General features: G+C 39.7%; 1 protein-coding gene across 4 annotated transcripts in view; it reads right to left on the bottom strand.

Annotated features, from left to right (window-relative positions):
* Nucleotides 1–2,690: 2,690 nt before the first annotated feature.
* The window catches only part of slc16a2 (solute carrier family 16 member 2), a 31,265-nt gene continuing 7,231 nt past the window's right edge, over nucleotides 2,691–26,724 (bottom strand). For all 4 annotated transcript variants that reach the window (XM_034092570.1, XM_034092571.1, XM_034092572.1 and 1 more), the window contains exons 3-8: nucleotides 19,186–19,330; nucleotides 18,208–18,706; nucleotides 16,684–16,827; nucleotides 13,488–13,716; nucleotides 10,586–10,843; nucleotides 2,691–9,803 (exon numbers count right to left, since the gene is read on the bottom strand). In XM_034092570.1, coding sequence (XP_033948461.1) covers nucleotides 10,602–10,843; nucleotides 13,488–13,716; nucleotides 16,684–16,827; nucleotides 18,208–18,706; nucleotides 19,186–19,330 — 1,259 coding nt within the window. In that variant the 3' untranslated portion in view covers nucleotides 2,691–9,803; nucleotides 10,586–10,601. The remainder of the gene's footprint in view (nucleotides 9,804–10,585; nucleotides 10,844–13,487; nucleotides 13,717–16,683; nucleotides 16,828–18,207; nucleotides 18,707–19,185; nucleotides 19,331–26,724) is intronic.

The raw sequence follows: 26,724 nt of genomic DNA, 5'->3' as shown, positions 1-26,724 counted from the left end.
CCTAACTAATAACTAATAGAACCTCAGACATGTAAGACATTAGAGTTGACGTAAAGACCAACTTGTTTTAAGATACTGTCTAATGTAAGTCTCAAATCTATTCATCATTTCATTTTGAGTCTGAACTGAAAGTATCAAAAATCAGTGGCTGACTAAAAGTATGAGAACTAAATCTAGATTACTTTTAGTGTAAGATTAGTGGCAGGGATTAGTATGTACTGTACTTCTGGCACGAGATAAATGTGTGCCCCGATGGAAGGCTGACAGGCAGGTAGGCCAGACTTAAATTAAAGTTGTTTTCTTTAAGTTTGCAACAAAGCAGAGGCCCAAGCTCGCCTCTACCTTAGAAGAATGTTTTCATCATCAACAGTTTTCAAAGAGAACAATCTTTTATTATTGTGGCTCTGAATTGTACTGTTTGATGCTATTCAAAATGACTTATTATGAAAGTCAGATTCAGATGTAAAGTTTGCCAACATGACAAATGTGTGATCTGGAGTTTCCATTTCTCTGGGCCCCGGTATATGATTGCAACAGTGTAAAGCAATCTGCTTCCCTGTTTGCAGATCAGCGAGGAAGTGCCATGAAGCGAGCAGGAAAGAAAACAGTTTGACACAACAGAAGAAATCACCACAGTTGTATCACTTTTCCTTACATCACTTCACTTCCTTGTTTCCCTGAACCCCTGAAGACCTGGAGGAGGCCCCTGGATGTAAGATAATACAAACCAGAAGTAGACCTTTTTCTCTTCTTCGTGCAAGTTACACCACTGAAAATGATAACATTATATGTGCAAATTTGGTCTATAGTTGTACAATGACAGTATACATTGAAACACTGTAAATATTTACGGAGCATTTTCAGTCTCAAATGTAAACCAAAAACGAGCTACTGAATAATTGCAGCACAATTTCCTTTTATTCATTCGTAATTCAGGTTCAAGGTTGCCCTTAAAAATAATCTACTTGACGTTTAGCCTCCCACCTGATACGTCCTCCAGAGGAGTCACAAGTGCGAGATATGTTCTATTACTAACATGAAACACATCATGTATCACTCGTGTTGTAAGGACGTGACTCTCTCTGTGTGTGTGTGTGTGTGTGTGTGTGTGTGTGTGTGTGTGTGTGTGTGTGTGTGTGTGTGTGTGTGTGTGTGTGTGTGTGTGTGTGTGTGTGTGTGTGTGTGTGTGTGTGTGTGTGTGTGTGTGTGTGTGTGTGTGTGTGTGTGTGTGTGTGTGTGTGTGTGTGTGTGTGTGTGTGTGTGTGTGTGTGTGTGTGTGACACTGGCATTTGTTTTCAGAAGATATTATGATAGTGTTGTTCGTTCCGGTGCACTCCGACAGCATTTAGCACTACATCGAGATTAAGATTAAACTAATTTCTTATGGGAACACGCACCCGCATATAGGTTACATGGAGTTAGCCAGATGTGTGTGAATTACTGTTCATGGTCATTTGGAAACAAATGCCGGTGTCGGACACACACTCTAAAGAGTAACTATGAGAGAGCCTGTAAAATGCCAGATTGCAGTTCTGTTGGAAATATTACAAATATCTGAAAAACTGTAAAACAATCTGGTGTATTTCCCATTTTCTTTTTTCCCCTATTTTTTTTGCAAATGCACGCTATCAGAGGATTATTTATGCTTTATTAAATAGTGATGTATTGTGATCTAATGTGGGAGAGGCCAGATGTTTATTATGACAAAGAAATAAGAAATGACTTCGCTAAATTGTGATGGCTTCAGGTTTTTTTCATTGTTTCATTATGTCTTTCTTCAGAAATGTTAACCCTGTTTTATAGTTTAATAATTTACTTAATTAAAACATTTAACACATTATTAACACACTGTGTGTTCTCCCTCACATAATTCTGAGCCAGTTTGTGACAACCTGTAGTTATCATTATCACAATCAAAAAGTAAAGATAATTCAGAAGATCGTGTGTAATGGCAATACAATATTTCTAAGAAAGTATTTCTAGATCCTGACATAGAAATTAGTCAGAGGCGCCCCCTACTGGACAATCTACAGTGTTACATTTACTGCACTGTGTGGAGACCGACACCTTTTGGCCAGTTTACAGTATGCCGTATCCTGCCTTATATTAATATCGACACTTGACTTGATTTCTTGTTTTGTTCTCTGTATATATATATATATATATATATACATACACAGTATTGAAAGAAAGAACAAGGTCAGATCAGTCATATAACTGTCTCATGGTTTAATAAGAGATATATTTGTTCCCCAGTTAAATGCTTATTTCTCCAAAAGAGAAAAAACAGCCTCCAGCATATAGCAAGGCTCCACAAGTCGTGTATGCTATTGCTTGGCCTTGTGACAAGTACAACAACAACAACAACAACAACAACAACAGTTCCCTGTGTGAACATAAAGAACTCTGCAGCTTCTTCAGGACTTCACGGCTGAGGTTAACTCTGGGAATGGTTAGTCAAGGGAGGACTTGCTGCCTGAATGAACTCAGCAGCGTTGCCTTGGTGATAATGAGCATATCACATGATAGAAGACCCATTCAGTGTGTCCCTAAACAGCAGCAGTGTTCACGTCTTTGTGCATTCAAAGGGGTCTGTGGTTAATCTCCAACATGACTGCCTGCAGCGTGGAAGTGAGGCAGTTAGAGACTGAAAGCACACAGACAACAAAGGAGTGACTGGCTAGCATGGGTTGTTTTCATATTACTTCTTTATTGTTGGTTTAATAGAAAAAATGTGTCTCTTTTGATACAGATTCGAAATTACTTCCACAAAGAAAAAGAAAACACAAAAATGACATTAATTTCTCTAGCAGCATGACTTAATTTTAGATTTTGTGGCGTCACTGGCCTTGTTAGAACATTTTGTAAAATGACTAAAAACAAAAGTATGTATTTATATAAAAAGGTATAGCTTGTGCAGGAAGGACAGAGCTTTAAGAAGTGAAGAGAGGCAATAGAGGTTTAACTGCAGCAACCTTAGAGGTCTGGAGAAAGAAAGTTTAGCAGAGCCCCGCAAGGAAATACCCATATTTCTGATGTAAGGCTGTGGGAAGGGCCAAGAGTCGCCATACAGAAATATATCACTAAACAAAGTATTTATAGCTGTGATCGCCGAGATAATGAATACAATATATAATACAATATTTCCTTCACAAAAATTGAAAGTGATGACTGGTGTTGTTGCTGGAGGTGGCCCGTAGCAGTTTTATGAGGTGTTGGACTTTTAGCTTCATGATGTACAGACCCTCAGCTCTCCTGTTTCACAGAGTGTTACAGTTTCAGGCAAAGGGGAAAGCACAGATTGAGGTCAGAGGGCATGGCACGTTGCAGCGTAGAATAACAAGGATCAATATTGAAGTCATTTGTTTTGAATTTTTATTTTCTGCCAGAGGAAATCTAATGTAGTGAGACTGAGATGCCGGGTTTGTTTTCTGGCGACTGACCAAAAGATATCAGCAGTAAATTCAAGCAAAAGCTAAATGAAATTAAGCGTTATTTGATCAACACCACACACTGATTGGATCGTAAATATGACACATGCTGATTTGAGTTAATTCAATCTATTTTGAACTGATCTTAAAAGAATGTCACAACTTAAGAGACTAAAAAGTGCCCGAATGTGCCTCCCTGTACCTCTGACCTGCAAACTGTTCATCAAAGTCAAGAAAAGAAAAGTGGAATGTAGAAATGTTACATTTGACCAATTTGACTGTCAGGGACTTTCTGAAAGTCAAACAAAAAACATTCTAATTGGAAAAGACAGTCCAAGATATTAAATAGTGTTAGCAGTTTAAAGTTTAGGTGAGAAGTCCAAGTAAACTTCATGGTTTTTAGAGTTCGACCTGTGAAGTGGTCACAGGAAGTGGACCGCGAGCCCAGCTGCATAGATGAAAAGACTTTGGCTAAACACTGGATCCATTGAAAACCATCCGGATGCTTTGTGTCATTCTTCATTCATTCAGCTCCTTCACTTTTATATTTCAAATCTGAGCAGACAGACCAACTCAACAGTTTCCAATAGTCATTAAACAAGTGAATCACTAAAAACACTAACCCAAAAAAAATCAATTGTTTGAAACAAAAAACCAGTTAAATGGTTATTTTAAAAAAACATTACAAAGTATATAAAGTACATGTTTATACACGTCAGAGTTATTTTTACAAGAAGAGCACTCAGCTGGTTATGACCAGGAACTGGGTGAGACTAACTCACCCAACGTTAACTACAGAGAAAGAAAAAAAAGTAAAATAGTGATTAAAAAGACAAGTTAAGATCTGAAAAATGAACTCTAGTCTTAAATCTACATCTGGTTGTTCAGCTGGTTCAGTTAATGTAAGGCATATTTGAGGTCACTGCTGATTAAAATGTCTTGCCTCTAGTCCTCGTCTCATCTTCAACAGTGATGTCAGGCTGCTATCTAACAAGGTCAAGACACAAACACACATTGAAAAAGCATACAGGTTCACAGTGAAATTACAAAGAAAACTAAATTATAGTCAATATTGTTGGGACAGATACGTTCTGAGCGTAGTAACACATAGGCCTCCGATAAGGCGGAGGAAGTAGTTAGGACAGATTGTGGGACTTTAGGGGACACAGGTTTGACAGAAGTGACTTGGAGCAGTAACAAAACTAAAGTTAGAAAATGAAATGATTATCAAACAAGCAAATCTTTTATACAATTTCTGTAAAAATTGTCTTTATAGTGTGGTCGGAAATGTTCCAATCATCTTAGGTCCATAGGTTTTTTTCAGATTGTCATTTTATGCACTTTTCTATAAGAATCATCTCCTGCAACTTTTTTAACACAAGCAGTAAATAAATTGAATTTCACAGTTTTCAATTATTTATAAGCAGTGTTCGAACAGTTACTTTAGAAATGCCAAAGGTCATTTTTGAGTGTTTAGGGCTGGAGAGGAACATAAACTTTCCTTATATGCAGATGATCTCCTGCTCTACATTTCTGATCCCCTGGGATCGCTACCATATGTCTTCAGTATACTCAACAGCTTCGGAAACATTTCAGGCTATAAATTAAACCTTCAGAAAAGTGAGTTGCTTCCTATAAATAAAATAGCTAAAACTCTACCTTTTCAAAATGTCAGTCTGGGACAAACATCCGAGTATATTACTTATTTAGGGGTAACAATTCCACAATTACATAATAAACTCTTTGACCTCAATGTTACTAACCTTTTAGAAACAGTTAAGAAGGATTTAAAGAGGTGGAATACACTACCCCTCTCCCTGGCTGGCCGAATCAATGCCGTTAAGATGAATGTTTTGCCGAACATTTTTTATTTGTTTCAATGTGTGCCAGTATTGATAAGAAGAAAATTCTTTGTAGCCGTTGACAAATCTATCTCAACATTTATTTGGAACAATAAACCTTCAAGAATTCGTAAGGCTTTTTTGCAAAAGCCAAAACAATCGGGAGGAATGGCTTTACCTAACTTTGAGTATTACTACTGGGCAGCTAATATTCGTAGCATATTATTTTGGAAAATGCCGTTAGACAACCAACAACCATCCTGGTTGGCTGCTGAAGCCTCATTCTGTAAACAATCTTCACTACCTGCTCTCTTGACATGCCCCACAACTGTGGATCTCTCTGCATATAAAGAATAACCCAACACTTGGACATTCCCTTAGGATCTGGGTACAGTTTAGGAAAAAATGTGGACTTGTATTAATGCCCCTTTAAGCACCTATTGATCAAAAATCATTCTTTTCCCCCATCACTGCAGGACCTTGCTTTTAAAATTTGGGAGACAAAAGGTATTAAATCTTTTGGAGATTTATATATTGATGGTACTTTTGCCTCATTCACCCAGCTGAAACAGAAATATAACCTTAATAACAACCCATTTTTGTGATATTTTCAGGTTAGAAACTTTGCTCGAACTGATCTAGTTAATTTCCCTTATCCGCCGGATAAAACAATATTAGACCATATTTTGGATGTTAACCCACTCGGGAGGGGTGTGGTTGCTCAAATATATAAGATCATTTCTCAACTTGACTGCCCCTCCTTATCTATAATTAAAGGCCTATGGGAAGAGGACTTACAATTACAATTGGATGAGGACACATGGGATTCAATTCTAAACAAAGTTCACTCCTCTATCTGCGCACGGCATGGACTCCTACAGTCTAAAATTCTTCATCGTCTACACTATACTAAAGCGAAATTAGCCAAGTGTTATCCTAATGTGAGCCCCATGTGTGCTAGGTGCAAGAATCAAGTAGGGAATCTTATTCACACTTTTTGGACTTGTCCCCGGCTTTGCAAGTACTGGGAAGATGTTTTTAAAACTCTCTCAGAAGTGTTTGAAATTCCTCTCAAACTGTCTCCACTGACAGCATTGTTTGGAGTTGTTGCTAGAGAAGCTCAACTTCCAAAATATAAATTAAATGCCATTTCTTTTGCATCGTTGATGGCTCGACGACTAATTCTTCTTAAGTGGAAGGATGAATCACCACCCACCCATACTCACTGGATTAGAGACCTGTTGCAGCTTTTGCATCTGGAGAAAATCCGGTCCACTCTGAAGGGATCTCCTGATAGATTTTATAAGGCCTGGCAGCCATTGATCACGCACGTAGAGAAGTGCAGGCTGGACTTAACTCTTTAAAGAAGATTGTGTATAGATTTGAGTGTTGCTGAATCTGGGCTACTACCATTTCTAAAGCAATATTGTACGTTTTGCATATATTTTGTCTTTTTGTTTGTCGTTTGCCTTGTATGTTTTTTTTAATTTATTTAATTGTTGTATCATTTGTGAGAACGTGTACACTTATCTCATTTACTCTGTTTTTTGTTTTGTTTTTTTCTTTCATGCTGGGGTAGGGGTGGGGGGTATATTTGATCTGCTTTTTGGTAGTCTGGTTTAAATGTGCACTGTTGCATCTACAGTATGTATTTGACTGCTCAATGACATTCTGTATGATTTTTCTTTGTAAAAAAAAACAACTTTCAAAAATAAAGTGTTAAAGTGAGAAAAAAAAAGAAATACCAAAGGTTACAGATTACAGTTAAATCAATTTAATAACTGATTACGTTTTTGAAACTGGGTAATAAGCTTAAAACAGCAGTGTAAACATCAATACTCATTACCGTTGCTCCTCTTTTTGAAAGTTATTCAATGTAACGTGCAGTTGTAAGAAAGTAAATTATTTGTTCAACATACATTTTTTTGGAGGAAACCGATTGTAATAACCAACATTTTGATAAAAAAACGTAATTCTATTACATAGTTTTCTCTGAATTTAATACATTATATACATTTTATAGTTTAATTATATTATATGTAACTAGTTAATCCGCAACACTAATTTTTAGGAGTAATGTATTTTGTTAAATAAAAGCACTTTATTGTATAAATATAATATTATATAAGCACTTTTATTTTTAGGATTGAGTAGGGCTCAGAGTTGCCAGTCCGATTACTGTGAGCTCCATGTTCAGGTTAATGTGGCTTTAATTGGTTTGGAGGCTGATGAGTTTCAAACTCAAACTGTGTAGACATATATAATACTGCTTCGCATGGACATTTCAGTACGACTACCTTTTGTTCCTGTCTCACTTCCTCAGTCAAACTAGAGGTCTGTCTCTTTGTTTTCTTTCAGGAAACATTAAACCAATTTGTGAGTCTACTCTACACCGATTATGGTTTTAGTGTCTTTTTGTTTAACTTAGTTTAGGTTATAAGACATGTATTCAACTCCATTTCAAAACAGACAGAGAATGAGGCTGTCTTAAAGACAAGCAAAACAAACGCCACCAAATACGGAGGTAGAGGTGAGAGAGTAGGAATGCTGAGCATCATGAACAAAGGGGCAAATGGATAAGGCAAAATAAAGAAGAAGGATATGGATTACGCAATAACTGTTATATTATAGGGAATGGAAGTTTGACGTTTCCACATTTTTGTGGTTTCAAAATGAAGTTTCTAAGGAAGCGATGGTGATTGAAAACAGGCATTTGGCAGCTTTGTGCTCTGAGACCTGATTCAGATTCCAAAAGCAGAACCACTACACAGAAATGATTAACTAGAAAGAACCTGTTCAACTGGTTTTGCTGAGGATTGTTGATTGCTGAGGTATTGATGTATGTTTCCTATTCAGAACTGGTTTTCCTGTAGCCCCAACAACTCCACTCAGCAGTGAGGTTTGTGTAGCTTTCAGGCTCTTCTGTAACACAAGAAGCCGGGTGAGTGATGGCAGGGACAGCAAAGAGGGGGATCGGCAGAATGGCACCTGAATACCAGGGAGTCTCCGTTCTTTCTGTGTACCAACGCCCCGCTCTGCTACTCAGTTAAGCATTCAACCACAGAGTGTAACTCAAACAGTCAATTATTGCAGCTTACTTCACATCTGTCCATTAAAGTTTATGATTAAAAAAACATATAGTGCAGAGGTAAGTGGTCCAAATGTTTATGAAACACAATAGCTGCAAACTGTCCTCTTGAGTTTCATTACTGCCAACAAAGTCAGTGTCTACCCTCATGACTAAAAATGTAACGAAAGCAGCATATTGAATTTATTATCCGTGAAATGGTCCGATGAGGACTCAGTCCATTTGGCAGCTTTAATCTCAGTAGTCCCCTCTCATCAACAAAGTGTGACATTGTTACTGCCTTTACTTTTAAAACTGCACGCGCACATTCCCACTGAGGAAAGAATAAACTGATACGAATCTGAAATAAAAAGTCTATATTACCAACAGCGTCTATCTCCATTTTGAACTGCATGATTCCAACAGGAATACAGTGTGCACAATACAAAATTTACTGTGAAATATTTTCCATAACAAACGTATTTTTGTCTAGCACTCAGATGAGTTGAAAAAACACATGCTGAGAGTTCAGGCTGTACTGACTCGCGAGAAGATTGCATCAACTGTAGTGTTAACTTCAAGGAATCCAGGCAGCGGATACACAGCTCTCACAACTCCCCCCCTCCCCCACTGACTGCACAGGTTAAACTGCAACAAGCCGCCAAGTCACTGACCTAAATTCAATCTGTGAAAAATATTTAAACAGTCAACTGTGAATCAACAACTGTTGCAATCCCATCTGACTCCCATTCGGGGAGGCTGGCAGAGTTAAGGTCATTATTTTGGACCCTGGGTGTGAGTGTGCGCTTGAGTTGAGGTGATTGTGTCGGGTGGATGATTTCTCAGAAGAATTGTCTGTTACCTCCTGTGACATTTATAAAATAAACTAATGTTCCTTGTGTAGCAGTCACAGCAGAACACTGCAAAAATAGAATAAAGCAAACCTGTGATTCAGCTACAAAAACTAAGTAAAAGGCATTGTGTTAAAGAATTAGATGCATGAGGAACAACATGAAAGTGTGAATGTATCCCTTCACTCATTCTTGTTTTATATGCCTCTTATCTCAACTACGATTTTATATGCAATCTAGAAAAAAAGCATAGTATTTTTTTTAGGTAGTAGCAATATAAATGCTGTGTGCAGAAACCACCGTCGGTTAAAATCACTTAATTTCTTTCCTCTTGGAGGTATATGTTACTACAGAGTCCGCACTGATTAAACAATCCTAGTTGAGACTGTGCTTCCTCCTTAGACATTCCCATCATCCACCGCTGATGTGACTTCTTTTTGTCCTCTCTGTGGCTTAAAGCCAGAGCGCCCTTTTCAATTTCTCTCCACATGAAAGTAACAAATAGCCAATGAGAGTCCAGGAGGGTGAGAGGGTTAAAGGTCAGCCGACAGGAAGTCCATGGTTGAAAGGAGGGAAATCTAAGGATGAGGAAAGGGGCTGGTGGGCTGAATCCCTGGAAAAGAAGCAAAAGAACAGTAAGATATTTTAAGAAGAAATATGTATGCATCATATTTCCTATATACAAACATGATCTATGCTCGAAATCCTTCTATTTCAGCCCTGTTAGAGAATGGCTGATTCTCTGCTGGCCCCGCCCCCTTTTGAGCAGGTCTGTGACGAGCTGTCTGCTCTGCTCAGATGCAGCTAAATGCTGCCATGATTAAACGCCATATCATGTTCCAAACCACTTCAAGGATTATTTCTGAAGCAGTTTGGAGCTAAAATGCTTCTTCTCTTGCGGGTTTACCACAAGGTGAGTTTTTATTTCTTGCTTTTTTACACATACTCTCTCCAGTACAGCTTAGCTCTGAGTGTTAGCGATGCTTGCTAATGTAAACAAAGACCATATTACGTTGCGCATTGTTTCTGATAGTGACGTTTCTGATAGGGCCGTGGGTGTAAAGCCAGCCCACAATATTACGTCATATCGGACGCAAATCTGGATCAGCTCCGTTGTACCCCCGTTTTTAGGGATGTGGGTACGGAGGAAAAGAGAGGGTTTTATTTTCTGACACTTTGTGAGTTCCCTTCCACACCGGGGACACATATTTATGTATAAAAGACATAAAAAAAGTGCATTTTGCATGATAGGTCCCCTTTAATGCTTTGGAGTGAGCCAAAGGAACTTTTACAAACAGTATAATACTAGTAATATCATTTATGTCAGTTAATTCAAATAACAACTTTATAAATTAAGCTACTAAGCTTCAAACTATTCAGTACAAAGTAGGTAACCTTTGAACGGTGTGACTCAGATGTGTGTCTCTACGTCAGTGTAGCCCGGCAGGATGTCTCCGTTGGAGCAGCTCTTCTGCTCCTCCGCTGGTGAAGCGGCGGGAAGCATGTGGGTGGAGGTCTCGTCTGGTGAAGCCGCTGCCTGCAGCCTGCGGTGAATCAGGGGCACGAAGAACAGCACCACCCCCCCCACCATGGGAGGCACCCCAGCAAGGGAGAAGGCCACGGTGTAGTCCCCAAAGTAATCGTGTAGGAGACCTGAGCCGTGGAGGCAGGGGGACACAGGTAATGTTATTGTGTCTTACATATATACATATAAGATTATTGATGTAGCAACTGTGACGTCAACTATTGGTATTTGGACTATGGTTTTGTCTCGAGTTTATTATTTTGTCCATTGCCATCTTGCTTTAAAGCTGTCACCATCTTGTTTTTTTTAACCAGCAGTGACAAGAGAGGGCGGAGTACAACTGACACCGAACAAGACATTTTCAGGCAAACAAAATGTTACAATGAAGTGAAAACACACCATGAAAGGGTTTAAACTGGGACTCAAACTTAACAACATCCAAACTGGACAACAACATGGTGGCAACTTGTCAATCATAAGGTAGCCACAGCCTAAAGCATACCATGATTTGTGGTGTCTTTTACTCTTAATGGAACTATAATTTACTAAATGTGAGACCACTAAGTCATTAGAGAAATGTTTACTGAGGTGATAAAGGAAGAAGGAAGGTCAGATGCTCAGACTTCTATGAAATCAGATCATTTTTGCAACCAGTGCAGTTGCCCCCTGTAGGCCATGACACAGAAAGCAGTCTTGAGGCACTTCTTCATTGGTATCACTTTTCAGACCCAGAACTTTCTTCCTAAAAGGCTTACTTTGCCAATAAAGAGTTAAAGCACTTAATGGACTCTGTATGAAAGAAAAATGGTATATTTCCCCAAAATGACGACGTATTCCTCTAAAGGTGATGTAAAACCAGTTTGAAGAGTTGTATTTGCTGGCCTCTTGTGGTTGAATGTCTCACTTTGCTGCAGTTATGGAGAAGTGTGCTCCAGTGTGAGTCAGCACATGATATCACATATCATTAGCAGTGAATATACAGAAATCTCCTTGGATTTGGCAGGCAAATGTTTTTAGTTCATATTTGCACTAGAGCCTATTTAAAATGGTCTCAACCTGCCAGTATTAATATTAGTGACACCACACGTTCTGGACACAATAATCCTGCAATATATCTTAACATTGGAATTCAACAGGGAGATTGTAAGATTGTAATAACATCATGCACTAAAACCTCACCCTGTCTGTCGTACGTACATGCACATGCTATATTTATCTGCATGTGAGCCAAGGCCAACAAACTACCAACAGATCTAAAGCAAGGTCAACCAGTTCACCACAGTGCACTTCATGTTTAATGTGCCGCTTGTTACGTGAGAGCGGGGGGAGGGGAGGGCCCTGACATTATTGCTTGTAATGTATGCATTCTTGCTCATGAACTGAACAGCCTGTACAGAACAACAGGAACCTAGCTGCCTTTGTTTGGGATGTAGAGTAAATGTATGGCTATATAATACTTAACAAAATGTAATAACTAAGTAAAATGTGTAATATATATACTCCAGATTACAATAGTCTGCATCATAGCAATTACAGGTTTTTCAGGATATACGGCTGCATCTGCGGCTCGTTTAATGGGAAACTGAAACCATGTGTCATTAAACTGTACTCTATGTCTGAAGGGGTTTCGATCCTTACTGGTCTCTACATGCAGATGGGCTGGTTCTAACAAGGGTAGACACATTTTTAGGCAGTAAATGATCCGCAATTTTAAAGAGGGGTCAAAGTAGTTCCATTTGTTTTAAAAAGAAAATAACAAAATAGGAAACTGGAATTAATCAGCATCTATTGTTTGCCTTCAAAAATAGACTATTTTATCCACATATTCCTGCTAACACAGAGAACAACAAAAGCCTATGTTAAAGAAAGGAATGTATGCTATACTTAATCGCTGCAACTAACCATTATTTTCTTTATCAGTTAATCTGCATTTCTTGATTCATCAATAATGTGTTCCATATACTAAAATGTAAAAAAATAGGGAAAAATCCCCACAGGACGAGGAGAAACTTTAAGATTGTTTTTGTTTGACGAAATAATCAGAAGTTTGAGATTTATTTTCTGTAAATACCTAATCAACTAATTGTCTTCTTGGTTTTTCTTCTATATCAGCATTGAAATTCTATAGCATAGCTTTCGATACATAAATAAAAAATATCAATACATGTCCAAACTTGTCCTCATAAACATTTATTTTGTTTTTGTTGAATGAGTCTACTTTTATGAATCAAACAGCTTTATAAATATGAACAAATATCCAAAATTAATAAAAAACCTCCAGTGTGCTGAGCTGAGGCCAGAAAAGGAAAGGCAAAGTGTTTGTAGTATAACAGTCTACATTATGTGTGAGATCGGAAAGAGGTTGGAAAGAGAGAGCCCGAGGATGCATGAGTCATCAAATGAATGGCCTGTCTTGGTACTCTTCTATACACTTGTGTTATTAGAGTGAAGAGTAGAGAGGGGATATAAGAGGAGGTGAGTAGTGCGATCTGACCTTGTGTGTGCTTTTTTCTCCACAAGACAAATCCCTAGAGACAGCCTGCAGTTGGCCACAAGCCCAAACCTCTCTGCAGTATATACAATCTGTTGTACAATCTATCCTGCTCTGCATTAGTCTTACTCTCCCTGAACTCCCCACACACGGTTTGACTCTGCTAATATCAATCAGCTTGTTGTGCTCTGTTACTGCCAACATCCTGAAGTAAGTGCAAAGAGCCAGATCACTGCGACTTCGTTCTGGGTCATTAATAAGTGCTGTGTTTTGCTTCTCACCAGCGATGGGTGGACCCGCGGTCATAGGAATAGACATGAGGCCGAGGAGGTAGCCTATGGCCTGCGAGGCCTGCATGGGCCCGACCAGCTCGAACGCTATGGGAGCCATCATGGTGAGGAAGCAGCCATCACACAGCCCCAGGAACACACACACAACCACCAGCCCCTCAAACGCCGAGCACTGAGGGATCAAGATGGACATCAGGCCCAGCGCTATGAAGGACACCACCTGAAACAGAAAAAAAGAGAGACTCAAACTTGTGAGTGTGTCAAGTCTGCCTGTTTCAAAGTCCACTGTTTTTCCTGGGTATGATTTCTGTAGTGCTTACAAATGGAAATACGTTATGGGGAGATATACTGCACAGATATTTTAGTGGGTTCGGTATACAGGCCTTGTTTTTGAACATTGTGTTACTTGTGAGTGCATCCTCCAGCTACTGTAGCACTTGTGATGAGCAGTACTGATTTATCTGTGAACCGCTAGCTACACAGAGGGGATGTAAATGCAAACTGCCAGTACTCTGATTAGATATGACGAATGTATATACTGGTATGTTTATTGGAAACTGCCTTTATTTTTGTTGTTTTTGTTCCCTGAGAAGTTTTTAACTGTAACACGAAGTTATGTGGAGATTATAACTAAGCTAAAGGAACACAAAGCTGAGGAATTGACATACATCTCAATCACACCATCTGTTGTATGGGCCGAGCGAGGATTTAAATTCCCTGCTTTGTATTTTTGTGTGCAGCTGCTGAGAGCGCCCTGCCTGTTTGCACGGATCCAAACATTCAGCTAATACTGTTGCATTACAATGAGCTCAGAGCTCTAATACGGTGAAATGTAAAGGAGGGCTCTGTGCCCTAACACTAACAGTGAACTTCACACTGTTAACTACAAATCTTTAACAATTACAAAGCTGTACAACAAAGCACCCTATAAGTAGAAGTTGCTAAAACCATTTAGCCTTATATAAAAAAACTCAATGCCTCAATTATACCAGCAGGAGAGAAGTTGTATTGCCATTACTGTAAATGCTGTCTCTTTTTAACTAGAAACATTTATCTAAATGTCCAATAGTGCCAAAGAAACAGTCGAAACATATGCTTTTATGCTTTATAAGCATTTTCAGCATGCAAGGGAATTCTGTTGTTGTCTCTCGCCTGAACAACACACTTGATAAACAACATGCAGATTAAGTTTGGTGCTCCTGGCCAACAGTTCAACTGCTTGCATTCAGCAGGAGCTCCACATACACTAGTAGAGAAATGATAAATCCTGTTTGTATTCCCCTCTCGCAACTGCTCTGAATTGCTTTGTGTTTCGGTTTTCTCAGGACTGATTAATCTCCGCTATTTTTCAGGACAGGTGTCCTCATAGCAACACGAAAGCTGCTTTATATTCTGCTACTGTGTTATAAGAATCAGTAATGTTATTCAATTAGAATCAGTCATGTTTATCTATAGCCTAATAAGCAATTAAAGACACTGAACCTCTCTGATTGTGATTGGAAGTATGTCATGTTTAACGTAGTGACTCTACACAACTCTTTTAATAGAACAAAATGTAAAAACCTTGGCTCGCTTTGATAATTTGTGTGAAAGAGGGTTGAGTAAAACGAAGGTAAACGAGTGCAAAGCATATAAAAAACAGCCTAAAAAACAAGTGTTAATAGTTAACAGGTACAATTATGTTACTAGTTTGCTAAAAGTAGGACAAAGGGTATTAAAGTTCTAGCTAGTACCGGTTTCATTCTTGACTCAATACTCCATGCCCACATACCACGTATAACTGCATCACATTAAACCAGTGGTTCTCAAACCTTTTCTGTCAGGCCCCCCCTTTGGAGAAAAAAATAAGTCGGGCCCCCCCCAACACAAATAGTCAGGCTCAGTGGCGGCGCCAGAGATTTCTTTTGGGGGTGCTGTGGGGTAGCTTGACGTTTCATAGAGGGTGCTCAAACATTTAGGGTTTCCTATTAATGTACCGGTCGCTACAGTGGAATTTTCGACTGCAACACTCCCCACACATATACACAGTGTGACAGTTACAATGAAGGCTCGAGGCATATAGGTGTAAGCAGGGGTAAAGTGCTATTTTTACATAGGGGGGTCCGGGGGGGGATGCTTCCCTGGGAAGATTTATTTTTAAATATTGAAGTTAAAAGCATCAATCTGGTGCACTTTGAGAGCAAAATGAAGAGATCTATGGATACATCTCTCAACACCCATATGAAACAGAACTGTAAACAGATTTACTTTTTCTTAATGGATATTTTACAAATCACCCTTTTAAACTTTATTCTTTTTTTACTGTCATATAGTATTTCATACCTGTTTTTAATTTATTCTCTTATTTTGTATACCTATAATGATCATATAAACGTGTGCCTCGGAAATAATTGTTTACATTAATGGTGACCAAAACGTTTGAGACCCACTGAGATAACTTAGACTAAAGTTAACCATCTACCGCGGGCACTCAGTCGTGTTCTAAAAATAGCTCGCCAAGCAAATCCAAAATTTATAAAATACACAAAACAAAAAAGGAAATGTAATTAAAAGAATCTACCCTATGCATAAACGTAGAAAAAGTTTGAGAACCACTTCCTTAACCTATTCGGGTGGCCCACGCATCCACCCCCCCCCTCAAATGTTCATTGCTTCATGGCTACTGTAGACAACGTTCTTGTTGCTCTGTGTTGCGTTGTTAATGAGTGAAACACACCAGATTTGAGGATCTGTGGGGTTTATTCTCCCAAAAATATAATTTACAATGTAGGCATTTAGCAGACGCCTTATTCCAAAGCGACTTACAATGACCAATTACAGGCACATTCTCCCTGGAGTAACCGAGGGCTAAGTGCCTTACTCAAGGGCACACTAGTAGTGGTGTTCCAGACGGGATTTGAACTCGCAACCTTCTGATCATCAGCCCACCTCACTATCCATTAGATCACCAAAAAAAATTCATTTGTCGCGGCCCGCCACAATTAAATCACTGTATGGGAAACACTGACATTACATGTTACTTGTTAGACGCTTTTATCCAAAGCGACTTACATACTCAATACTGTGGACAATCCCCACAGGAGCAATTTGGGGTGAAGTGTCTCAGGGACACAACGACATGCTGACTGCAGTGGGGTTTGAAGCCACACACCTCCTTCATATGTTATGCCTCTAAACATTTCCTCACCTGCATGTAGATTTTTTGCAGACCAGAAAGGAGGTCTCCAATCTTGCCGAAAGCAAGGCGTCCCACCCCAGATGAAGCTCCTATGCAGACCAGGAGAACCCACTCCTTCTGGGTTCCCTTGAACTGCTGCTTCACAAAACTCATCTAAGAGACACAGAAAAGGCATGATTGAGGATTGGCCGTATGTTTAGGGATTACATGTAAGTGTGCTGCACAATGACTTATTAGAAGCTCCTAACAGTGGGTTAACACACATCCTGCTTGGGAAATGTTTCATATGTTTATGTGCTTCAAGAAGATATTTAAGTAAATGGGTGGTGTGCATTTGTCGGGGTGGAGGACCATCCATAACCCCAAAGCAAAGGTCTAACAATAACAAGATGTCTTCATCCAGAGACCTTTGGAACAGCAGGGTAGGAAGAACCAACGCATATAGGTCAGACTCTCCCACTCCCCCCAGCCCTAACCACATAAATCAGAAAACTTTAAACCGCCCTCTGAAGTCTTTCCTGAACTTGCGGAATATTTGCTCTGCTTTGAAGGGCTCTACATTCATCAATGGCCATAGGATAGGCATGTTTAGGGACACAGAGAGGCCATACAGGAGAGGTTTCCTGAGGTGGTAGAGCCAATACAAAGACCGGGGCTGTGTTTACATCTGGACCCGGCCTGAAACAACAGGCCTGACGGAGGGAGGTCGGAGCGGGAACATCCGACATCTGGAAAGAGGGAGATCAACTTCACAGCTCCACGCTGCAGCTTTACACTTCATCCTCACCCGTCACTATCTCACTATTTCACACCAGTAGGCCAGAGATCAGATTTTGTAAAATACCCTGAATATTGGATTCTAAGCATAATGGAAAACCCAAATTGTAACATTGTGATACTGTCCAATGTTAATCACAATTTCCCTTGTTGCAGTCAAAAAGAAATCATTATTTTACACATATTGTCAATACCTTTTTATATTAAAAGGGAACCAGAAAATGCCTTTGGAGATTTATCAGAAAAGCTCCTTCTACCTCAAGTCACTGGAGGGGCATGTTATTGTTTGACTGAAAGCATCTGGCAAGCTGAGTGCAGGCAGGGGAACAAGAAATAATGTAAACAAACGTTTGCTGTAGCTTACAAAACATGGGAGCAAGTTGTTAGCAGTGGTATTGGAGATCAAAAACCACACCAGTGGCCGAACAGAACAAGCTGAAATTTGCGGTAAACGTTGCATGAGATTGGATTAAGTAAATAAACAAGGTGAGTTAAAGTTTTGGCTTCCCATTAGCATTTGAACTTTGTTTTTCCCGATTAATATTTGCTTGGTAGCTCTTCCAACAATCTAAGATGACAAACGTAACGTCATTTTGTGTTTGTGTTAATTTCGTAACCTATACAACCCTGCCTGATCTACCCCCATTATGCTTTTCACATACCAATCAAATAATGGTAGTATCCATATACAACTTTCCATGTCTTGATTTGAGATAGCTCAATTGAAGCTAGGAGCATGCCCCTTATCGTTCTTACCAGATGGACGTATGGCACGAAGTAGCCGAGTACAGCTGTAGCTACTCCAAACGCCCACACTCGGTACGTCACGATGTGAAACACCCGCAGGTTGAATGACTTCCTGACCCCACCGAGGAGCCTGCTCCACCTGCTGCCCCCCTGAGCGGTGGCCATTGACTGGGTTTGGGATTTTCCAGGGCCAGGACCCATGCCTGGGGGTCCCATGCCTCCCCCAGCAGGCAGTAATGGTTTGAACAGCAACGCCAGCAGGGCCTGGACCAGCATGAAGAGGCTAAGGATCTGGAAGGTCCTGCTGAGGCCCAGAGGTTCCACCACCTTGTTCAGTAAAACCGGGAGGCCCATGGAGAAGAGGCTGGCACCGGCCGTCACCACGCCATTGACCAGACCCAGGCGCTGGCGGAAGTAATGGCCGAGGATGACCAATGAGGGCTGGAAGGCAAAGGAGGAGCCACAGCCGAACAGTATGCCATATGTGAAATAGCGAAGGCTCAGGGAGCTACAACAGAAAAGAAAAGAAAAAGAAAGAATAATGCGGTTATTATTTTACCATTTGTTTTGTTTTACCATTTATTTATTAATTCGAGGATTAAAGGATGGAGGGTTTTGTTTGCTGTACATTTTAAGGCCCTTTTGTGATTTGTGATATTAGATTATAAACTGACTTAACAATACTTGCCATGTAAGTTTAAGCAAGTTCCGTAATATTCTGTAAAGTTAAAGGCATGGAGGTGGAGATTTGAACCTCATACTGCTGCTGCATTACAGCTTTAACAGGTGCAGACCCAGTTTGTACCTGATTTCATTTGAGTCGCAGAATAAGCAATTGCTTTTCTGAGAAAAAACTAACAAAAAAAAAGACGTGGAAGATTATTTTAAGCGTTTAGTGACCAACTTCTAATCTTTTCATCATCATAATTATTTATTTTTCTACTTTGTTAGGGTAATGTCTTGAATAATAAATGCACAGTAGCTTACTTTGCAAAGGATGTACTTAGCAGCCCTATAAAAGCCACCAATGCCCCACTGACGGCTGTCTTCCTGCAGCCGAAGCGGTCTGTGAACATGCTGACCACAGGTGAACAGAAGAAGATCATGCCCATGGCCAAGGCCCCGACCCAGGCTGGAAAGGAAGTGGAGAGGAAAGAGAATTCAATCAGAAACATGTGGAAACCCTGTGTGTTGTAGCTATCGCCTAAGGTAAATAAAAGACGATCTTGTTCCCAAGTCCATGTAACAGGAAATGTATGCTGTAAATCAAAATGTATAGATATACAGGATACAGTTCCATGCAATACGACTGACACACAGTTACAATATTTAGGGATCCTTTTTCAGGGATGGAAACAATTCACAGGCTCATTTTGCCAGACGTTATCTTTCAACAGTTTTTATATTTCCCACATTTGTTGCAGCTGGAGAATTTGCCTTGAAGCAGTTTTTTTATCATACTGGTGTTATAAACCGTTATTACATGAGAATACAACATACAGTTGTTTTAATAGAAAGATGACCAAATTGAAGGTTTCTCTATAGTTCTATAATATGTATCCGCTTTTTTCCCCTATAGAATTGCATGATGCCCCGTCATCTCAATGGGGGACACAGTCAAAGGTCAAAGTGCATTTCGTATTTTATTCTCCCATTGCCTCATGGGCATTTCATGATTTACACAACATTAAAACCTTGATGTCATGAAAATTTCATATTTGCAAAGGCTTTGAACTACTTTGTGTGCACTCGCATATTGTCTTTCTTTCCGAGTCCTTCCCCCATCTGATGTAATTAGCTATTAATATAAATTCATGGAAGTGTTTATTGTGCCTTCACTTGCATCATGTGCATCAGACACACTCTATAATATTTCTCATGGTGATTAATAGAGGATCAAAAAGAGGATCAAAAAGAGGATCAAAGTGGACAGATCTGGCCTGTGGTGTAATATCCATCCAGTGTTAAAACATAACGAGCCAGTATGAGCCAACAGGGACACTGCGTACCCTGAGGAGCAAAAAACAAATGTCTGGGTCTAGTCTCCCGTGGAGCAAAGGTAGCTTTAATGTCTACCGTGGTGTCTGGGCTGTACTGTAGGTCACTCTGATCCAACAGCACGCACGCACACACACACACACGCACACACGCACACGCACGTTGCACGGTGTACCGATACTTGAAAGGTACCGCGATACCCTGATACGGTACGATTCCTCCGTTTAATTAGTATCGGTACTTTAAGAATGACGGGGAAAAGTACTCCGGTGTGAAAGCGCCGTTTTAATAAGAGCCGTGTGTGTTCAGCGCTCTGCTTCCACTCCCTGCAGCCGTGCCTGCAGTCCCGCCTCTCTCAAGCACGCTCTAAGTCCCTCCCCTCTCTCGTGCACGCGGCCACGCGCTAGCTGCCAGAGCATAGAGAAAACGAGAAGCATGGCTGCAAGTGGGAGTGCAACTGCTGGCTGCGCCTCGGCTTGTTGACAAAAAAGACACCAGAAGCGAAATTTGGAAGTATTTGAGCTCTATCTCTGACAGTGAGGGCAAGCCTACCGACACCACGAGGCCTGTCTGTGAGAAATGTTTTAGATCCCTGCAAACCAAGGGAGCCAACACATCAGACTAAGCACCCGCCGACCGGCATCCAGAGCTGTTTAAAGAATTTAAAGACAGACAGGTTAGCGAATGTGATAGATAACATAATTACATCATGCTCAAGCCCATGCCCTCAAATCTAAGTCAAACAAGTGTAATTTATTTTGTGACAAACGAACGTTTTCTTAGTTTGACGAGGCAATTAATGGCAATGATAACTGTCTAATATGGCTATCTTTTTAGCTAACTTGCCAATGTGGCTAACATCTGCAATATACATTTTGTCAATAATTATTTATATTACTGTACATGTTAATAGAATATTAAAAAAAATTATATTTTATAAAGCAAAAAAGTTGTTTGAGATGATGCTTAATTTTATTTAATACGAATTATTGTCATTTATTTTGTTTATTGTTCTCATTGTTTAAAAGTTTGTGTTATGGTTCTGGTGTGAAATAAAGCACAATAATTACATTTAAAACTGTTTCCCTTTTTTTAAGAAAAGTATCGAAAAAGAATCGGAATCGCAATTCTTGACTTGGTATCGAAACCAAAATATTGGTATCGTGACAACACACACACACACACACACACACACACACACACACACACACACACACACACACACACACACACACACACACACACACACACACACACACACACACACACACACACACACACACACACACACACACACACACACACACACACACACACACACACACACACACACACACACACACACACACACACACACTTTGTTGTGTACATTATTCTAAACATTCTGTACTGTAAATGTACAAATCTGCTGGTACGTGTTACATGTATTATAGTTTAAGGGTGGGACTGCATCCTTGCCTTCCTATAGTTTATTTATCCAAATGGAACAAGACAGGGGCGTTTTCCTATCAAGCATGTACTTCATAAACTGCCACCATTTTGAAACATTTCCTACAAAATGTTCAAAGTTTCGTCTTGAGTCGGGTAGGTCAAAGCTTTTTACATCCAAATTCAAGGCTAACAGTAGATCCCTGCAGCATGTATAGACGTGGTTATCAGTAAGTGAATCACTAAATTAGGTAAATATACTGACTTAAGTAAATGTTCTACATCAGCCTCCTAACCCATTTGAACTGAAACACCTTACATAAACATGCATACAATTGAGATGGAAATCATTGGCAAAGTTGCATGAGGTCAGATGAAGCTTCTTTACTTAATAAGCCAAGGAGTTGGCATCACATAAGCACCTCAGCATGACAATTGCACCATATTGGACTGCTGGTCTAGAGAGCTAACAGTACAGGACTGGAGACTCATCATGCTTTATCCTCTGGGGAAGTCTGTGTTGCAAAACATTCCTCCCTAAACCGCTCTGTATTGGTTTTGCATTCAGCAATCTAGAAATCTCTCAAAAGAGTATTGCAAGGTTTGACGGATGCTTTAAGGAAAACGCCATAATAGTTTTGAAATGTTCCCTGACTATAGTGGTGGTCCATGAGAGCATCCTGCATATGGTCAGGAATAAAACATAAAGCCTGGAAATTAAAATATACTCTGCCCAGAACTCCTGACAGAATGAGGTCGGTATTAGTTTACGTTTCCTCTGGTGCCTGGAATCTGGAATGTCCTGCAGCCTTGTGTGTTTCTAGGGATTACTCTTCAGTGTTCCCCTACCATTGTCTTGGCGGCCAACGGAGCCCTGCGCCCCCCCTGAAATTCAAGGTGTTTCTTTTTTAATAATACATATTTATAGCACCAAATTGGCACCAAACACTTTCATTTTCAATTATGAGTTTAGTGTTTTTGACCCTAAGAAACACCGATGCATTCATCAATAACAATAATACACAGCTCCTCTCTCTGCTCCAGAGGATTTTAAAAAATAAAATATCCCAACAACAACATGACACCAGATTCTTCTTCAGCACGCATAGAATGGACAGCTAGCGGCCTATGAAGACATACTCCAAATTTCACAAAGTGTATTGAATTAGAATCGCTGACTTGCACCTTTAAGAGAGCTCGACCTATCACCAGCACCACTTTCCGTTCCTTAGCCATTACCACATTTCCAGATGGTTCGTCTGGAAGGACTACAATATCTTAAATCAGACATTCTCAACCGCCCAGTGTGGTGTCTCCCACCTGGACATGCTGCTATATCTTTGCTGTTCCCACCTGTATCTTGCTCATTCTCAGCGGTTTATTCTCGGAGGTCCTCGTAAAATGTTTTACAGCCAATTAGGTTGGTCTTTTTGGTGCTATAAGTCTTGAATACGCTCTGTAGTCTGTTTTTGTCAATGCATTCCCCATATGATTCCATAGTACAGACCATTTTTAGTAGGGTGGGGATGTTGGATAATTAGTTGTAGAACAGGGAATTATACTGATTCAGTTACAGAAGAACGTGGTTAGAATGAGGAGCGACAGCCACCATGGTTGAACACAAAAACTATCAATTGATTCATAAAAAAGGAGAGATGTGTCTAATAACCATTTAATTGACAGTAATAGTTGCTCAGATTTCAGGGATGGAGACGAAATAACAAAAATCAAGGATAACAACATAAAACATCAAAAAAAGACAGCCAAGTTTGCTTTATCTCCTCCTTTCAGGACATTCCGTGGTTTTATAGATTTCTGCAGGTAGATGGGACTGCAGAATGAAGAGCAATGTGCACAAAACTATAACAACACAAAACCTGACAGCATATTGTTGCCTAGCATCAGAAGAAATAGTAGCATGGCAACATGAAAGTAGCATTCAGTCCTATAAAATGATGGTTGTTCATGCAATTACTTCACTAAAGCCTGCATCCTCAGTCTACCTTCAAAGAAGCACATAGAGGAAGATGATTGCAGTCACCCTCTGAAAGTGCACTCTATGTTACCGTGTACAAACCCAAAGCAGATGGGGTGTACAAGTACATACAAGGTCCAACCTACAATCAGAGGCTAACAAAGCAGAAGATTATCTCAGATGCCACACTTATTCACGTTCTCCTCCATTTTCTGGCAAACATCCCCTCCAAACGCCCATTTCCCAAACCCTGGCACAGGCAAAAGGTCTGTGAATAGACAGAGTTGAGTGTACTCATTAAAGACAATTAAGTTTGAACACTTCCAAACACAAGAAAAAGGACACAGCTAGCAAGAATGATGCAAAATGTGTGTGTGTGTGTGTGTGTGTGTGTGTGTGTGTGTGTGTGTGTGTGTGTGTGTGTGTGTGTGTGTGTGTGTGTGTGTGTGTGTGTGTGTGTGTGTGTGTGTGTGTGTGTGTGTGTGTGTGTGTGTGTGTGTGTGTGTGTGTGTGTGTGTGTGTGTGTGTGTGTGTGTGTGTGTGTGTGCAGTGGTTAGGACTTGAGGCTTAACAAGCATTCCTCTCTTTCACGTATTAGATGCAATCTGACAGTGAGAGAGTTTCTATTGGACCCTTCGTTACATTGGAGGAACAATCTTCTTATGTACCAAGACCTCATGACAGTTTAAGACCAAACCAACTAGAAAAATTAAGAACACTTATATTTCATTTGAATATGTATCTACTGATCTGTCTGTGATACAAAACTGAAAATGTCCCAGATTAGTTATTATCTACAAATACATCTCAGTCCATTAAAACAACGCTGAACACGTGTGTTTTAATAGCTGCGATGAAACGACTTCCTCAGCACTGTGGTTACAGTATAAGGCCCATTTTTAATTCACCATGACTGTCTCACGTACTGCCTCAGTGCCTCTACAGTGCAGTTACAAATTATACGAACAGTGACAACATTTTGATGTTTTTGCATTATCCTACACTCTGGGTTAAATGGAAATGAAACAATGAGGTTAAAGTAGCACCTTACATCTTTCATTTTAGGGTATTTACATTCCTACCAAATGATCAGTGTAGTAATTAGAGACCTTTATTCCCTCAGATTAAGAAGTGAAGTATGAATTACTTTCAAATAAAACTGTCTTCAGCATGCTCTGTGGATTATCCTGCTGACCATCAAAACGTTTTTTTATTTTTTTGTGTTTCTAATTGAAGTGATTTTTCCCGATCCGATTTTTATGCAATGCATTAAGAGATAACGGCTGGTCATCCAACGCGATGAATTCAGCTATCTTGGCTGTTATTTTTTTGGCTATTTCACTGTTCTGGGGCAGTTTCTCTTTCCTTTTAAAAGTCTCCGCCTTGCAAACATTGCATCTGGCTGTTACACTGCCTTCACTTTCAATTTTATAATACTTCCAAACTCCTGACATTTTCTCTGTCCCGACTCCCGAGTCACCAGCTGAACGTAGCCTCTCGTGAGCTTACTGCTACTATTAGACACTGCGCCCACTCTATTGCCAGATTTGAGAGAAATAAGCAACCAGGTCTAAACAAGCCCAAAAGAAGCAACACATACATGATGTTGTGTAATTTTAAACCAAAACTAAGGCCTCAGGATGACTTTAAGACGTGAACATGGTCATTTTTGTTTTGTAACATTAAATAAAATACAAATATTTTATAAAAAAAAAAATTAAATCCCGATCCCCGATTTTTTTCTCCCGATTCCGATCTTTTGAAAATCACGTGATCGGCTCCAATTCCCGATCACTTGATCGGATCGGGACATCTCTAAAGACAATACAAGGTAACACAAATGTCAAAACAATTGAAGGGAACAATTCAACTTCAAACAGGGCAATTAAAATCTAGCAAAATGCCACTGTAGTAGGTACAATTGATTTAATCTACAATGAACCAGCCCTTGAAGTTTGAAAATTCATATTTCTAGTTTCATTTCACTATGTGTGCTAAAACAATAAAAAAAACACTGTCCAACTGCCCTCTGACGTCTTACACCATTTTCCATGGACACAGGGGAGAAATAATCCACAAACTAGACAATGCAACACATTGTGTTTACTGTCATGGACTCATAGTTCAAGAAACAATTGCCATACATATTTTCGTAACATTACTGTAACGGAAAGGCTGAGGGTACAAGCCCATTCCCTCAAGGCAACATGTAATTCCTTAAGCAGGTGCCAGGGCTGGGCAATACATGGTAAGTCTGGCTAAAAAAACACATATATTTAAAAGATACTATTATACAGCATAATGAAAAGTAGGTAAACATATAAGATATGTTTTGTCAATGTTGCACAGCACAATACAGCAGTGTTGGATCTACCTAACATGTTGTATATTAAGAGACAAATTACCTACTAGCCAATAAAAGCTACAAAAACTACAAAATTACTACAGTGTATCATCGATGGCTTGGTTTCGTGGATCGGTGATTAATCATATTGTATTTGTAATTAATATTTTGGCTTCCAACATTTATGAAAACAAAAAAATATGCTCTTTTTTTGCATTATAAACCCGGTCACTCAGACTTTCCTTTAGTCATGTGAGTTAGTGACTGAAATGAGGCAGTACACTATAGCAGGGGTTCCCAACCTTTATTGTGCCAAGGACCGGCAGATACATACAAAAAAATTGCGGACCGGTTGTCAATTTTAACTGATTTTAATATTTACTCAGCAGCAGCAGGTAGCAACAGAGGCTCATTGTATGTAACAGCCTGAACAAATACTAGAATAATATGCATCCAAGTGTGTGTGTGTGTGTGTGTGTGTGTGTGTGTGCGTGCGTGCGTGCGTGCGTGTGTGTGTGTGTGTGACACTGGCATTTGTTTTCAGAAGATATTATGATAGTGTCGTTCGTTCCGGTGCACTCCGACAGCATTTAGCACTATATCGAGATTAAGATTAAACTAATTTCTTATGGGAACACGCACCCGCATATAGGTTACATGGAGTTAGCCAGATGTGTGTAAATTACTGTTCATGGTCATTTGAAAACAAATGCCGGTGTCGGACACACACACACACACACACACCCTTCATAAAACTAATAAAAGGGGGAGTAATCGGGCA

Source organism: Pseudochaenichthys georgianus, chromosome 10, assembly GCF_902827115.2.
Source record: "Pseudochaenichthys georgianus chromosome 10, fPseGeo1.2, whole genome shotgun sequence".
Taxonomy (NCBI): domain Eukaryota; kingdom Metazoa; phylum Chordata; class Actinopteri; order Perciformes; family Channichthyidae; genus Pseudochaenichthys; species Pseudochaenichthys georgianus.
Note: the sequence above shows the minus strand (reverse complement) of the source record. Positions and strands in the feature narration are given on the sequence as shown.